This window comes from Pithys albifrons, chromosome 20, assembly GCF_047495875.1.
Source record: "Pithys albifrons albifrons isolate INPA30051 chromosome 20, PitAlb_v1, whole genome shotgun sequence".
In the NCBI taxonomy this organism is placed as follows: Eukaryota; Metazoa; Chordata; class Aves; order Passeriformes; family Thamnophilidae; genus Pithys; species Pithys albifrons.
The window spans coordinates 4,350,941-4,364,881 of record NC_092477.1 but is presented as its reverse complement, the minus strand read 5'-3'; the positions used below and the strand labels follow the sequence as shown (position 1 = coordinate 4,364,881).

The following is a 13,941-nucleotide window of genomic DNA, read 5'->3' as shown; positions in this document are numbered from 1 at the left end:
CACTCTCTGTGCAAAGAATTTCTTTCTGCTCTCCAACTTCAATTTCCTCTGGCAGAGCTTGAGCCCATCGTGCCTCCTTGTCCTATTGCTGAGTGCCTGGGAGAAGAGACCAACCCCCACCTGGCCAGAACTTCCCTTCAGGGAGTTCCAGACAGTGCTGAGGTGTGGCCTCCCCAAGGCAGAGTATAGTGTGACCTTGGCTGGCTGTAGCTCCAAGTGAGATAGAAACACAGAACATATTTCTTTGGGATTTTGTGCAGCTGGTGAGACAGCTTTGGAGGGAGGATGAGCCACAGAGCTCTGTCACCTCAGAACACCTTGAGTGTTGTGTTCAGTTCTGGGCCCCTCAGTTGAGGAAAGAGATTGAGGGGCTGGTGCGGGGCCAGAGAAGAGCAACGAGGCTGGAGAAGGGACTGGAGCACAAGTGCTGTGGGGAGAGGCTGAGGGAGCTGGGGGTGTTCAGCCTGGAGAAGAGGAGGCTCAGAGGTGACCTCAGCACTGTCTGGAACTGCCTGAAGGGAAGTTCTGGCCAGGTGGGGGTTGGTCTCTTCTCCCAGGCACTCAGCAATAGGACAAGGGGGCACGATGGGCTCAAGCTCTGCCAGGGGAAATTGAAGTTGGAGAGCAGAAAAACTTCTTTGCAGAGAGAGTGCTCAGGCATTGGAATGGGCTGCCCAGAGAGGGGGTGGATTCCCCATCCCTGGAGGTTTTTCAGCTGAGCTTGGCCGTGCCACTGAGTGCCATGATCTGGTAAAGGGACTGGAGTTGGCCCAAGGGTTGGACTTGATGATCTCAGAGGTCTTTTCCAACCCAATTGATTCTTTGATACTGTGATTCTATGATGATGCCCAGGCTGAGCCCAAGCACACAGAGCCAACTGGCTGAGCTCCTGAGCCCAGCCTAATATCCTGCCTAGGAGTAAGGACTGGCTCAATCCCTCCTGCACAGACAGAGCTGCTTCTGCTTCCTCCTCGTGGCTCCAGAGAGGAGGAACACTCAGCTCTGCTCAACCAGCTGATGAAAGCAGCCCCAGGAGATTGATCTCAGCACCAAGAGAGGCTTCACAGCCACTTTTATCACTGAACACAGCAAGGAGATGCTTCAAATGCAAGCCAGATATGGGATATGTCTTGTGTTTCTACAAAGAGAAGAGGAACAGCACAGAGGTGAAGGCTTCAATGCATCTTCCTTCCTTCCCTTTGTCTTTCAAATGGGCTGGTGCCGATTCCACTTGGATTGCACCTCATCTGATCTGAAAAGCTGCCAGTGCCACAGCAGCAAAGTGAGAAAAAGGAACTCAAAAGCATCATTTATCTCTCAGCATTGGCCTCCTCCAGTTGCTGGAGGAACCTCTGGCTCTGTTCATAAAGTTTCCACCCCTGAGTCAAAGCAGAGGCCCCAGGAAATCCAAATTTAAGTCTCTTGTGTATCATTCCTGTATTACAGGCTTTAATTTCCAATGTGCTTTAACAGAAGGGCAAATAAAGTCCAGCTCTCCTGTTCTAACCAAACCCACACAAGGAGCAAAGGACACACATTCCAGAGGATATTTAAACTTGGTGAGGCACAGCTCACATGGAAAGTCCCCGCTCTCTGCATCTCCTGCCACTTCTGCTTCTCTCACATCTCTTATTTGCAGTGATGGCTTTGTTGGAAAGGGTGATGAGCAAGAAAAAAAGGGGGAAAATTGAGGCTTTTTTCTTCTGTCTTTCCTCTCTCTTTTAAGCATGGCCTTGGGAAAGACTAAAAGCAAGGAGAAAACAGGCAGGATCTCATCTCTTGCCATGATGCAGCTTTTCTGCTACAAACAGTTCCCACCAGGCAGAGTCAGATCACAGCAGGAAACGGTGAACTGGGAGCAGATTTGCAGGGGAATGAATGATTGTCTCAGTAATGAGGGGAAGGAGGACAGAAGAACACTTGGCCATTATGACAAATCCATCAGTCTCGTTGTTCCCTGGAGCCTGCACTTCTTTCAGGCTGAAGGTTTGGGATCTCAGTCTGGCATCTCAGGATGGGCAAATGTGTCATGGAACTGAGCAGGTCACTGAGACAGCTGGATCAGTGAGGGCAGGGTGGGGCTGTGCCCCCTCCCAGGGAGCTGCCCTGGCACCACAGAAACTCAGGGGCAACAGCCAGAGCCAGAGATGCCCCTGGAGAACAGACAGGGAGGGTGTTTAACAGGACTGTGCCCAGAGGGCATCGAGGCTGCAGCAGGGGACAATGGCAGCCCTTTTCCCCTGCCCCTTGTTCTCCTGCAAGGTGCCAGCACTGCCTGTGGCCGTGCCCCTTGCCAGGCTCCTGCTGGCACAGAGATGCTGCAGCCATTCAAACAGCCCTGACCTCAGGTGGGCTCATGAAACACATCCCAGGACAGGGCAGTGGTGCCCATGCCATGCCATGCCAGTGCCTGGGCAGGGAAAACCTCTGCACACTCAGTTCCTGCAGCTGAGTAAACCTCAGCAACAACCCCCCCTCTGCACTGGCTGGGCTGGAAATACCTCAGGCTCCACCATAAATATTTGAGGATGTGACAAGCAGCATTTTTCACACTTCAGAGACACAGACTCTCAGTATCCAAGTGCATCATTGCCAGGCTGTGCCCTCTCTGCCCAGCACCACCCTGGGTGCCCCCCACTGCTGTGGGAACAGTGCCAGCAAGCACTTAGCCCTGAAAGAACTTCAATCCTCTTCCTCACAGCATCCCAGGACAACGTTTATCCTCTTTGCATTGTGGAATCCAAAGCATCAAACCCATCCCAAATGGATTGGCCAGGTGGGGGTTGGTCTCTTCTCCCAGGCACTCAGCAATAGGACAAGGGGGCACGATGGGCTCAAGCTCTGCCAGGGGAAATTGAAGTTGGAGAGCAGAAAGAAATTCTTTGCAGAGAGAGTGCTCAGGCATTGGAATGGGCTGCCCAGAGAGGGGGTGGATTCCCCATCCCTGGAGGTTTTTCAGCTGAGCTTGGCCGTGGCACTGAGTGCCATGATCTGGTAAAGGGACTGGAGTTGGACCAAGGGTTGGACTTGATGATCTCAGAGGGCTTTTCCAACCCAATCCATTCTATCATTCTATGAATTGTCCAGTTCATTACGAGGCAAAATTAACACCTGACTCAACACCCAAAGCAGCAGAAAATTCCATAATCCCATCAGGATACAGGAAAAAGCTGCTGGTTGGGCTGAGAGGAGGCTGAGGGCTGGGAGCAGGATGAAGAAACCAGCACTGGAAGTTGTTGCTGAGGGAGGGGACACTGGGAAACCAAAGTGTGTGTGGGGTGGGTGCCCATCCCTTGGTGGCACAGACTGCCTGAGCAAGAAAGCAGCAGAAAACTCCATAAAAATCAGGCTGCAGGAAAAAGCTGCTGGTTGGGCTGAGAGGAAGCTGAGGGCTGGGAGCAGGTGAGGAAACCAGCACTGGAAGATGTTGCTGAGGGAGGGGACATTGGGAAACCAAAGTGTGTGTGGGGTGGGTGCCCATCCCTTGGTGGCAAGAACTGCCCGAGCAAGAAAGCAGGACCAAGCCAGAACAGAAATGAATGTTGGGCAGCACTTCTCAGTCTGCCAGGGGTGGGGTTTTTCCCCCTCCTCACTGAAAACAGCAGAACCACGTGCAGAGCTCCATAAAATATTCCCCAGGCTCATCACAGGGTATTTGCTGGTCAGAATTGAAGCCACATGTCCTGTGACATCCCAAAAGCAAAGGAGCCCGAGGTTAAGGGAGGCAGAAGGGCAGGGGGGTCAGTGCTCCTGGACATGACTGGCAGGCAGGACATTCCCAGGGTGCCTCCAGAGGCTGCCAGGCTGTGCCTGAGGAAAGGCTGCAGTCCCTGGGATGGGTGTCTTTATTGCTACCCGGGTCATAAAGAGCTTACAAACGATCTAATAAGAAGAACCACCCACTGCAGTCAATAAAAAAATAAAAAAAAAAAACGATGTTTCAAGCAAAATTTATTCTGGATACAAATCCCTAAACGTTTTCAGTGCTGCTGAGCTGGACATCTTACTTGTTTTTTTGGAACCAAGTGCTCCAGATTTCTGGAATAAAGATAGAAGGGATTGTCATGGTTCAAACAGAGAGATAAAGTTCAGGGAGGCTTTTTTAGTGTGAACAAGACCTGGTTCCTCCTTTGGGATGGCTCAGCCAGGTGTCTAATCTCCTAATTTCACCTAAATGTTAATTATTTATACTTTATAATTTGTTTTTTGTGTCTGGGACTGGGACTGGGGAGGTGTCAGGCTCAATGACCTCAACGTGCACATGGATGGGCAGCAGCTCATCTCCATCAGGTGGACACACCTCTAAGTTCACAAGCAGAGGTGAACAACCCAACTGAATGTTAATGGTGTCCAAAGGCAGAGAAATCCCTTCTCCTGCCTCTGCTCTCCTGGCCCTGCACAGTTCTGAGCTCTCACATCACCTGTGGTTTCCCCCAGAAGAAAATAATTGTGTTTTTCTGCTCTGTTGGTTTCTGCAGGACTGGTGGGTTTTATCAGCTCAGGGAGAACCCCCAAGCAGCAGAGAAGGAAAACTGAACTCAGGGGGAATCTGAAGTGAGGAGCAGAGAGGAAAATCCCCCACCAGGGCCACAGGGTTGATGTGTCCTGCTGGAAAGCCTCAAATCTTCCATAACCAACCAAAGGCAGCTGTTGGATTTTAGGAGCTGTTTCAGTTGCACCTCACCTGTGCCCCTCTGAGCTCTGCAGCACTCCAGGAAAACTCTGTCCCACTGAGAAAACAGCCCAGTCTGTATTTGCTTGTGCTGTGCCCCCTGGCAAAGGATCTGATGCCAGTTTGCCCAGTCAGACCACCCCCCTTTAGCAGTGGGGTGAGCAGGTACAGCCCAGCCCCCCTGCACCAAGGCCAGGGAGAGCCCCCCGTGCCCACTGCCCCACCAGAAATAACCCCACGGCCAATTCCTTGGATCTATGGGCAGCTCTGGATCCTCAGTGGCAGGAGCAGAGCCTGGGGCTTGCTCAGAGAGGGGAGCAGAAGGCAGAGCCCTTTGGGAGGGTGTTTAATTATTAACTGAGTACAAGAGCCCTGGCAGGGCTTTGAGCAGCTCACACCAGGAGGACACTCTGTACAGCCCCAGAGTCTCATTTCAGCTGAATTAGAGATTCAACATGCTTTTAATTACATCTTTAGCCAGGTACTGAGGGGTCTGTCACATCAACTGTGGCCTGAGTTTGTGGGTCATTTTTATAACGTGTTTTTACCAGCACTTCCCCATCTCCCTGTCCCTTCTCCATCTCCCTGTCCCCTCCCCATCTCCCTGTCCCTTCTCCATCTCCCTGTCCCCTCCCCATCTCCCTGTCCCCTCCCCATCTCCCTGTCCCTTCCCCATCTCCCTGTCCCTTCCCCATCTCCCTGTCCCCTCCCCATCTCCCTGTCCCTTCTCCATCTCCCTGTCCCCTCCCCATCTCCCTGTCCCCTCCCCATCTCCCTGTCCCTTCCCCATCTCCCTGTCCCTTCCCCATCTCCCTGTCCCTTCTCCATCTCCCTGTCCCTTCTCCATCTCCCTGTCCCTTCTCCATCTCCCTGTCCCCTCCCCATCTCCCTGTCCCTTCTCCATCTCCCTGTCTCTTCTCCATCTCCCAGTCCCTTTCCCATCTCCCTGTCCCTTTCCCATCTCCCTGTCCCTTTCCCATCTCCCAGTCCCTTTCCCATCTCCCTGTCCCTTCTCCATCTCCCTGTCCCTTCTCCATCTCCCTGTCCCTTCCTCATCTCTCTGTCCCTTCCCCATCTCCCTGTCCCCTCCCCATCTCCCTGTCCCTTCCCCATCTCCCGTCCCTTCCTCATCTCTCTGTCCCTTCCCCATCTCCCTGTCCCTTCTCCATCTCCCTGTCCCTTCTCCATCTCCCTGTTACTTCTCCATCTCCCTGTCCCTTCTCCATCTCCCTGTCCCCTCCCCATCTCCCTGTCCCTTCTCCATCTCCCTGTCTCTTCTCCATCTCCCAGTCCCTTTCCCATCTCCCTGTCCCTTCCCCATCTCCCTGTCCCCTCCCCATCTCCCTGTCCCTTCTCCATCTCCCTGTCCCCTCCCCATCTCCCAGTTCCTTCCCCATCTCCCAGTCCCTTCTCCATCTCCCTGTCCCCTCCCCATCTCCCTGTCCCTTCTCCATCTCCCTGTCCCCTCCCCATCTCCCAGTTCCTTCCCCATCTCCCTGTCCCTTCTCCATCTCCCTGTCTCTTCTCCATCTCCCTGTCCCTTCCCCATCTCCCTGTCCCCTCCCCATCTCCCTGTCCCCTCCCCATCTCCCTGTCCCTTCCCCATCTCCCTGTCCCCTCCCCATCTCCCAGTCCCTTCCCCATCTCCCAGTCCCTTCTCCATCTCCCTGTCCCTTCCCTGCCTTTGCCTTTATTATGAAATCACAGAATTATGGAATCATTAAGGTTGGAGAAGACCTTCCAGATAACTGAGTTCCACTTGTAACATCACCACACCATGTTCACCACCAAACCTTGTCCTCAAGGGCCACATCCACATGTTTTCTGAACCCTTCCAGGGGGTGGTGACTCCACCTCTGCCCCTTCCAAGGGAAAAATCTTTACTAATATCTGATCTAACCCCCCCGAGCTGTGATGTTCATCCCCTTCAGCCTGTGCATCAAGTCAAACACAAGACATCAAACCCCTGTGCAGCAGAGAAATTAAAATCTTCCCTTTGTAAAGAAGAAATTCTCCCCCTCCTCACTAACAAAGAGAGCACAGAGCTGCATTCTGAAGAGAAGATCCTTATTTATCTGATATTCATGTTTTGCCCCAAGCAACAAGAGGCTTTCAGGAGAGTCAGACAAAGGTCTCTGTGTTTTGTTCACCAACCCCATCTGATTCCAGCCCAAAGGAGCAGGAGCCTGCAGGCTTCTGGTTCTGTTTGAAATCCCCTGGATCCTTTCAGTCCCCCCCACTGTGGCAGAGGAGGTGCCCAGAGAGCCACACTCAGCCCTGCTGTGGCACCTCCCTTTAAATCACAAATTTGGGCACAACACTCCCCTTCACTAAACAAAAGGATGTTCTGTGAGTGGCTTTGATGAGTTATTGATCCTGAGCATTATTCCTGGATGCAGCAGCAGCAAAAAGCACAGCCCAGCCCCACCCAGAGCCCTCTGCCAGCCTCCACCAGCCCTGCAGTGCTGCCCCTGCTCCTGCCACAGCACTTGGAGGGGGGAAAGAATAGAAAATACCACGATTTTGCACTAATGTGTTCTTTGGAAGACACTTTCCCTTCTTTAATGACTTTGAAAAGGAAGAGCAAAGGGTGCAGCACCAGAGGGCTTGTACCACCCAACAGCAGCAGCTCCTTTTTTTAATTCACCTCCTGCAAGAGCCAGAAAAAAAATCTGGACCTTTATAAATCCACATAGAATCAATCACCTGCTTGATCTGAGAAAAAAACTCTGTGCAAAATGAGTTTCCAGAGCCTGAGCCTGCAAACCATTGAGATGAGGCAGGTTCTTAACTCCAGATCAGATTTCCCCACATGCTGGGGATGTTCCAGCTCGAGTTCAGACTTGGCAGCTTTTAATTCCTGTTGTGGTCCAACCCCAAACCTCAGATGCAACAAACACCAACTCCTTGGCTGCCCCCAGAGCTTTGAACATGAGGAGAGGAGTGTGCCCCCCAAATCCAGACTTTGGCTTGAACAGGCAGAGATTAAACAAGCAAAATTAAAAACATGAAACACCACCATAAAAAAAACAAACAAAAAAACCCCCAAAAATACAAAACAAAAAAACACAACAAAAAACAAACAAAAAAAAACAACAACAAAAAAAAACCAAAAAAAAAACAAAAACCCCAACCAAAAAAACCACCAAAAAACCAAAAAAACCAAAAAACACACAAAAAAACCAAAAAACCCAAACAAAAAAAAAAAACAAAAAACAAAAAAAGCCACAAAAAACACAAAAAACCAAACAAAAAAACAAAACAAAAAAAAAAACAAAAAAAAAAACAAAAAAAAAACAAAAAAACCAAAAAAAAACCAAAAAACCCAAACAAAAAACAAAAAGAAACAAAAAAAACCCACAAAAAAACACAAAAAAAAACCAAAAAACCCAAACAAAAAACAAAACAAACAAAAAAACAAAAAAAAAAACAAAAAAAAACCAAAAAACCACAAAAAAACACAAAAAAAACACAAAAAAAAACACCAAAAAGCCCAAACAAAAAACAAAAAACAAAACGAACAAAAAAAAACCCAAACCAAACCAAACCAAACAAAAACAAACACCAAACAAAAGCCTGAGATCTTTTAACTGCCTTTAGGCTGAGCTTCCCCTGTGGTGCCCAGTGCCACCAAGTGCATTACCAACATCTCCATGTCCAGCTTTATTCTGGCACCAGTGGGTTCCTGGTGGCTTTTTGAGGTGACACAGCACTAAGTGTTGGCTGCACTCAATTACAGGGGGTTCACTTCACTCTTGGGTCTGGCCTCAGAATCATCTCAGTGATCTCCCACCAGCCTATCCCCATCCTAAGGCTCTGTGTTCTTACAGGAATATCCCACTGCAGGCAAAGGAAAAATGGAAGAGGGACAATGGAGGGTGAGATGTGTGACCCTGCTCTCAGTGCCATCCTCCCACACCCCTTCCCTCCTCACAGCCAGGTGGGGACAAACAGCTCATTGGTGGCTTACCCTGATAAGACGCCCAGCACCAAGTTGAGCATGAAGAAAGAGCCAATGATGATGAGAGGGATGAAGTAAAGCCAATTCCAGGTATTTCCTGCAGCATCGTTTGTCTGGAAACAAAGGAAAAAGGGAAAGACAAAGTGTTATTTCACCCCTGAAACAAAGTAACACACAGAACCTGCAGGGCAGGGGAGATTCCACTTGGATTTCCACAGGGCTTGGCCACCACTGGTGGTTAGTCCTGTTGTGTTCACCAGCAGAAGAACTGATGGACCAAGTTGATTGTCCCACCATCCACAACACGATTTGTCATCAGCTCCAGTGAGAAGATTCATCTGATGTCTCTGCACATGGTCTGGGTGGGGGGATCAAGAGCCCCCTCAGTGAGTTGGCAGATGCCACCAGGCAGATGCCACCAGGCAGATGCCACCCAGACCAAGTTGATTGTCCCACCATCCACAACACGATTTGTCATCAGCTCCAGTGAGAAGATTCATCTGATGTCTCTGCACATGGTCTGGGTGGGGGGATCAAGAGCCCCCTCAGTGAGTTTGCAGATGCCACCAGGCTGGGTGGGATGTGGATCTGCTGGAGGGCAGGAAGGCTCTGCAGAGGGATCTGGACAGGCTGGAGCCATGGGCTGAGGACAGAGGTGGGAGGGTCAACAAGGCCAAGTGCTGGGTCCTGCCCTTGGGTCACAACATCCCCTGCAGCTCCAGGCTGGGGCAGAGTGGTTGGAAAGCTGGAAAAGGCCCTGGGGGTGCTGGTGCCAGGCACTGAACACGAGCCCAGGTGTGCCCAGGTGGGCAGGAGGCCAATGGCCCCTGGGCAGAGTGGTTGGAAAGCTGGAAAAGGCCCTGAGGGTGCTGGTGCCAGGCACTGAACACGAGCCCAGGTGTGCCCAGGTGGGCAGGAGGCCAATGGCCCCTGGGCAGAGTGGTTGGAAAGCTGGAAAAGGCCCTGGGGGTGCTGGTGCCAGGCACTGAACACAAGCCCAGGTGTGCCCAGGTGGGCAGGAGGCCAATGGCCCCTGGGCAGAGTGGTTGGAAAGCTGGGAAAGGCCCTGGGGGTGCTGGTGCCAGGCACTGAACACAAGCCCAGGTGTGCCCAGGTGGGCAGGAGGCCAATGGCCCCTGGGCAGAGTGGTTGGAAAGCTGGAAAAGGCCCTGGGGGTGCTGGTGCCAGGCACTGAACACGAGCCCAGGTGTGCCCAGGTGGGCAGGAGGCCAATGGCCCCTGGGCAGAGTGGTTGGAAAGCTGGGAAAGGCCCTGGGGGTGCTGGTGCCAGGCACTGAACACGAGCCCAGGTGTGCCCAGGTGGGCAGGAGGCCAATGGCCCCTGGGCTGTACCAGCCATGGTGTGGCAGCAGGACCAGGGCTGTGATTGTCCCCTGTGCTGGCACTGCTGGGGCACCTCCAGTGCTGGGTTTAATTTTGGTCCCCACATGAGAAGGAATGGAGATGGGGAAGGGGCTGGAGCAGCAGGAGAGGCTGAGGGAGCTGGGGGGGCTCAGCCTGGAGAAAAGGAGGCTCAGGGGGGACCTTCTGGCTCTGCAATCCCTGCCAGGAGGGGGGAGCTGGGAGGGGTCGGGCTCTGCCCCAGGGAATGGGCAACAAAACAAGAGCAAATGGCCTCAAGTTGTGCCATGGGAGGGTTGGGTTGGGTATCAGGGAAAATTCCTTCTTGGGAAGGGTTGTCAAGCCCAGGGCAGTGGGGGAGTGCCCATCCCTGAAGGGATCTGGAAAACATGTGGATGTGGCCCCTGTGGACATGGGTGGCCTTGGCAGTGCAGGAGGAATGATGGGACTCCATGACCTTAAAGGCCTTTCCCAACCTAAATGATTCCATGTTTCTGTGGGTTCCACAACTCCAGGCTGACCCTGCTGCAGGGCCAGGAGACATTTTTAGGTGACTTAACCCTGTGCAGGCTCTTGGGCCCTGGCTCAACCCTTCCCATGTTTCCCTGGGAGCTGGGACAGCAGCAGGAGGGAAGCACAGCCCTCCCTTCCCTGGGCTGCCACTGGGGCCGGGGTGGCACCATGCCCAGAGTCTGTGCACACCCAGACAAGGAGTCTGCAAGGAAACCAGGCATCTGCCCAGGGACTGCAACTCCACAACTGCTTCCTCAGCACTTTGCTGTCATCCAAAGCTCCCTGAGGAAGCAGCAGCCTGGATGGATGGAGGGCAGGGAGCTTTAGGCTGTGACAAAGTTTCTGCTTTCCTCAACCACCAGGGAGCTCTTTCAGGAAAGTGAAATGCCACGTGGGCATTTAGTGAAACCCAGTGCTGAGGAAAGTGCAGATTCCTCTCCTGTGAGTGAAGAATGCAGCAATTTGAGAATCTGGTGTAAAGGGAGGGGAAAAAAAAAACAAGCAAAAAGGAAAGTAAAGACCCAAAGACATTCTCCTCCTCCTCCTGCAGAGGGGAAAGAAACAAAGGACCACCGAGCTCACCCTCCTGCCTGAAGGCAGAGCCCACAGAGAGGTGCCCTCAAACAGCAACTGGCAGAACATGCATTAATTCTGATATTATCTGTGATGATTTTTGGTCACTGTTCCCAGTCATGTTTGCAAAAGTGATGTTGGTTGCAGAAAAAGCACTTTAAAAGGGTTTGATTTCAAGCCACGCATGCCCTTGATGCCACCTCGAGTGTCTCTGCATGAGGAGAAGACACCCAATAAACAGCAAACCCCACGTGTGGTGTGGGTGACCTGGCACAGCAGTTCTTACAGGGAATAACTTTATAAATTTATAAATGATGCAAGTAAATACCCCCTGGGACTTTTTAACTTGGTGCATCTCTGCAGAAATCTGGAGGCTCTGGATCAAACACATGACCAGCACGTCTCCAAATAGCAAAGATCTTCCCAAATATCTGTGTCAGTTGATCAGTGACTCAGATGAGAGGAACAGGCACTAACCAAGCTCTCCACAAACCACCTCTGCCTGAGGCAAAACCAGCACGTGAGAGACAAATGAAGCTGAAGAGAAAACAGGCTGGAAAAAATCAGAGTAGGACAACAGGGAATGCTCTGAGCAGCCCAATCTCCTGCTGGGGTTTGAAATGCCTTTTGCTATTCCTGCCATAACATCCCATTTCTTGTTTTGCCAGTGGTTGTGTCCCAGTTCAGCAGGTGGGTCCAGTTTGTCCCTGTGTGGGTGTGCCCAAAGCTGGGCATTCTAAACCCTCTGGGCCATTGCCCAGCAACTGTTCCCAAGGGCCCATTGGCAGCAGCTGCCCAGGGCACAGCTGAGCCCTCAGGCTGGGAGCTGGCTGGGAAAGAAGCCTGGCAGAGGAGCTGGGAGAACTCCCCTCCAGGGACTCCTTGGCACCTCCACACCCACCTGAGGGCTCAGCTCTGCTCTGCTCAGGGGCCACCAACCATTCCAAAATCCCCCCTGACTTTATCCCACAGTCACATCCCCCAGTGTGGAACTCCCTGCCCTGGGGGAGGCACTGGGGGCTCCCACCCAAACCTCAGGGGAGACAATCTGGGGGTTTGGGGAACCACTCCTGGGATCCAGAGGAGGACCAGCCCCTGGCCAGGAGGAGCCCACCACTCTCCACCAGACTGTGCCATCATCTGCACCAACAGGTTTGTCCCTTCCTTTTCCTTTGGCCTTGAGGGAACCACGTGGGGCTCAGCACAGGGGCCACCAAACCCCCCTGTGTTTGTGCCCCAGGGGGTGGGTTACACTGCTGGGCTTGGGGGTTAAACCCAATTTCTCTTTGTGCCATTGCATTTATTGGAATATTTTTATTAAATTGTAACTCTGACTTATAATCTCTTTTGTGGTGGGTTCATTTCTCCTGCTGCTTTCCCTTTAAACCAGCACAGTTTGCCAGTCCTGTCTCTTTGCTTTTAGCTCTTTCCTTTCCCTGTTCTCTCTGGATGGGCTTGGAGGAAACAAGAACACTCATCCTTCTTCCCCAGTGATGATGAGGGGGATGAAGTAAAACCAGTTCCAGAAAATTCCTGCAGCATCCTTTGTGTGCAAACAGAGGAGAAGGAGAAGGAGAAGGAGAAGGAGAAGGAGAAGGAGGAGAAGGAGAAGGAGAAGGAGAAGAAGGAGAAGGAGAAGGAGAAGGAGGAGAAGGAGAAGGAGGAGAAGGAGAAGGAGAAGGAGGAGGAGGAGGAGAAGGAGAAGGAGAAGGAGAAGGAGAAGGAGAAGGAGAAGGAGAAGGAGAAGGAGAAGGAGAAGGAGAAGGAGAAGGAGAAGGAGAAGGAGAAGGAGAAGGAGGAGCAGGGAAGTGCCTGGGATAGCCCCAACCTGCTCCTGGAGCTGTTCTCCCACTCTCATCTTGCCAACCCAGTGTTGGAGCAGGTGGGTCCCATTCAGTGAGGACTCAATGATCCCAGTGGGCCCCTTCCAGCTGAGGACATTCCCTGGTTCTCTGAGGCCTGGAATTACTGTCAGCCAGGCAAAGGGGGGTGCAAAACCAGCCCATGGGGAGGAGCTGGAGGAAGGAACAGATGGGAGAAGGGAATCCACATAAACATGCAAAGGGAGTGCAGAGGGTTCTTTGCTGCCAAATGATCGTTTATCATTTATTTATTCATCTGAAGCCCAAACTTGGCAATGGATCCACAATTCCACACCACCATCAGAGCCCCTAAAAATGAAGTACAGCTAATTAATCACCTTTCTCTGAGCATTTGCCTGTTCCTCTTATGCTCAGGGCAGGGCAGGGACTTGCTCTGTTTGCTCAGCCTCGCTCAGGGAGAAGGACAAGCCTCAAGGATCCAGGACAAGACAGACTTTGGATACAGAGACAACCACCAGGCAAAGGTGTTTGAAACCACAGAAACCTCTCCTGAGAAAGCAGAACCTTCATGGATGTGCAGCATCTTCTCCAGTGCCCCCAAACATTCTTGAACCCAATCACTGACCCAAAGCACTGACTGCCATGCTGAGATGTTTTAATGACTTAAAGCTGTTTCCTGCCAGGAAAACCCAACTCCTCTGGGTTTGGACTGTGGCCAAACCAAGAGATCAAATCAATCTTTGTGTCCCAGCTCAAACATTTCACTGGTGTAAGGCCTGGCTGGTTCTCAGGATGACTTGAGCCTAATCCCAGGTCTAACCTGACAGGGAGGCAGGAGGAAGGAAATGCTTAACGTGAAGTGCCAGAGCTCCATCCAGAAATCTACACAGGGCTCTGTCACTGCTCTGGGTAGAAAGAGCAGCAGGTTCTGCCCCAACCCCCCCCTGCCCAGTGCCCACACCAAGCCTGGCTCCAGGAGCACCCCAGAACTGGATTGGAAGCTCAGTGTCCCTTAAACTTGGCAGCACAAGACTCAA

At 52.0% G+C, this 13,941-nt stretch overlaps 1 protein-coding gene across 1 annotated transcript in view; it reads right to left on the bottom strand.

The window, feature by feature from the left end:
• The window catches only part of LOC139681048 (voltage-dependent N-type calcium channel subunit alpha-1B-like), a 355,721-nt gene that overhangs the window by 180,971 nt on the left and 160,809 nt on the right, over positions 1-13,941 (bottom strand). The window contains exon 7 of the mRNA XM_071574188.1: positions 8,643-8,746. Within this exon, the coding sequence (XP_071430289.1) occupies positions 8,643-8,746 (104 nt within the window). The remainder of the gene's footprint in view (positions 1-8,642; positions 8,747-13,941) is intronic.